Genomic DNA, 1,558 nt, shown 5'->3' on the forward strand with positions numbered 1-1,558 from the left:
GCCTTAGAGGGCTGCGCTTACACTCATAGAATCTGGGGTTACAATACGTAACCAACGTTCCCCCTGTGTTGGAAGCGCCTCCCTCATATTAACCATTTAGGATTGGTCTGACGTTATACCTGGACCAGTGATTCTCTCTAAGGTTAACCAGTAGGGAGAACAGATTTTCACAGGGGAACTGAATTTCGCACATCACTGGTCTTGCTTTTTATTCCCCCCCCTCCCCCCAAACACGCCTCTCAACCTGGTCTGCAGAAACCCCCTCTGTTTACGCTGGTTTTAAACTGAAGTGAGGTTTCAGGCTGGAGCTGCTCCAGTGGTGAGATGGTTTAGAGTTGCAGAGCTCACAGAGAAATTTACTTCTTTCCAGACCACCGTCAGGAAAAGTTTTAAAATAAAAAAATGCCCTGAGGTGACTTCCACCATGTTTCTGCCCCGGCTGCAGCTCGGTCGGGCTCTACAACAAAGGCTCTCATTGGATGAGACGCGGGACGACGGCCATCTAAACCAGTAGTGATCAAGATCCCGCCTCCCCGCCGTGACCACTTAGTTTGTGTGTGTCTGTGTGTGTGTTAGCTGCCCAGTGAACAGAGATCTGACAGAGAAATATGAATAAATAACTGTTAACGCGCATTAAAATAATCATCACTGTTAAGCGTCGGCTGCGTTAACGTGATAACGCGTTAACGTGCCCAGCACTAATAAAAAGAGATGTGACTCGCAGATTATCTGCTGTGACTCTCACCAATGTACACATCGATTTTAGCATAATATTTGTAAAATTCACTGACATGTAGCCATTTCTGTGTTGGTTGCTCCGTTGTGGTGGCCATCTTGAGTGGGACTGACTCCAAAAGTCAATCAATTGTAGATGCAGATGCAATAAATACTTTTCAAGATATTCATTCAAATTGTTGTTTAATGAGATCTTTTGCTGACAGTACAGACAAACACAGACAATTAAAAATCTATTGTTTTCAGCAGCGTGTGATAAACTTCTCTTGGCTTACCCTACAAATGTCCACCAGGAAGTTCTCGAACAGCTTCCACATGTGGTTGGATGTATAGATCTCCTTCATCTCCACCTCTGTGTCCACGTAACAGTGATTCAGGAAGTTGATATAGGCAATCTTCACCTGGTGAGGCAAACACAACATCTAAATGAATAAACTTAAAAATGTTCACAATATTCTTAGAACAGTCACAAAACATTTCGGCCCCATTCTGTTCTTTAATTACATTAAAAAGAATACCACTCTGAATATGCCAGAGCTCGTCTGATCTCAGAAGCTAAGCAGGGTCGGGCTTGGTTAGTACTTGGGTGGGAGACCGCCTGGGAAGACAGGTGCCGTAAAAACCAATGTAGGAGTTGAGCCCACATTAGAAAACCATTGACCATAATAGGTCATACATCGCCTTCTACGGAGGATGCAACAAAAGAATAATAATCGTGCTCCCATACATTAAACACATATATACATATATATATAGGGCTGCAACGATACAGAAAACTCACAATTCGGTTCGCTTCGATACTTTAGTCTCACGGTTCAATATT

At 43.4% G+C, this 1,558-nt stretch overlaps 1 protein-coding gene across 1 annotated transcript in view; it reads right to left on the reverse strand.

Annotated features, from left to right (window-relative positions):
- Positions 1–1,558, reverse strand: part of itpr1b (inositol 1,4,5-trisphosphate receptor, type 1b) — a gene marked incomplete in the record, with an annotated part of 134,739 nt that overhangs the window by 92,503 nt on the left and 40,678 nt on the right. The window contains 1 exon segment of the mRNA XM_014021964.1: positions 1,011–1,136. Coding sequence (XP_013877418.1) covers positions 1,011–1,136 — 126 coding nt within the window.

Source organism: Austrofundulus limnaeus, unplaced genomic scaffold (assembly GCF_001266775.1).
Source record: "Austrofundulus limnaeus strain Quisiro unplaced genomic scaffold, Austrofundulus_limnaeus-1.0 Scaffold312, whole genome shotgun sequence".
In the NCBI taxonomy this organism is placed as follows: Eukaryota; Metazoa; Chordata; class Actinopteri; order Cyprinodontiformes; family Rivulidae; genus Austrofundulus; species Austrofundulus limnaeus.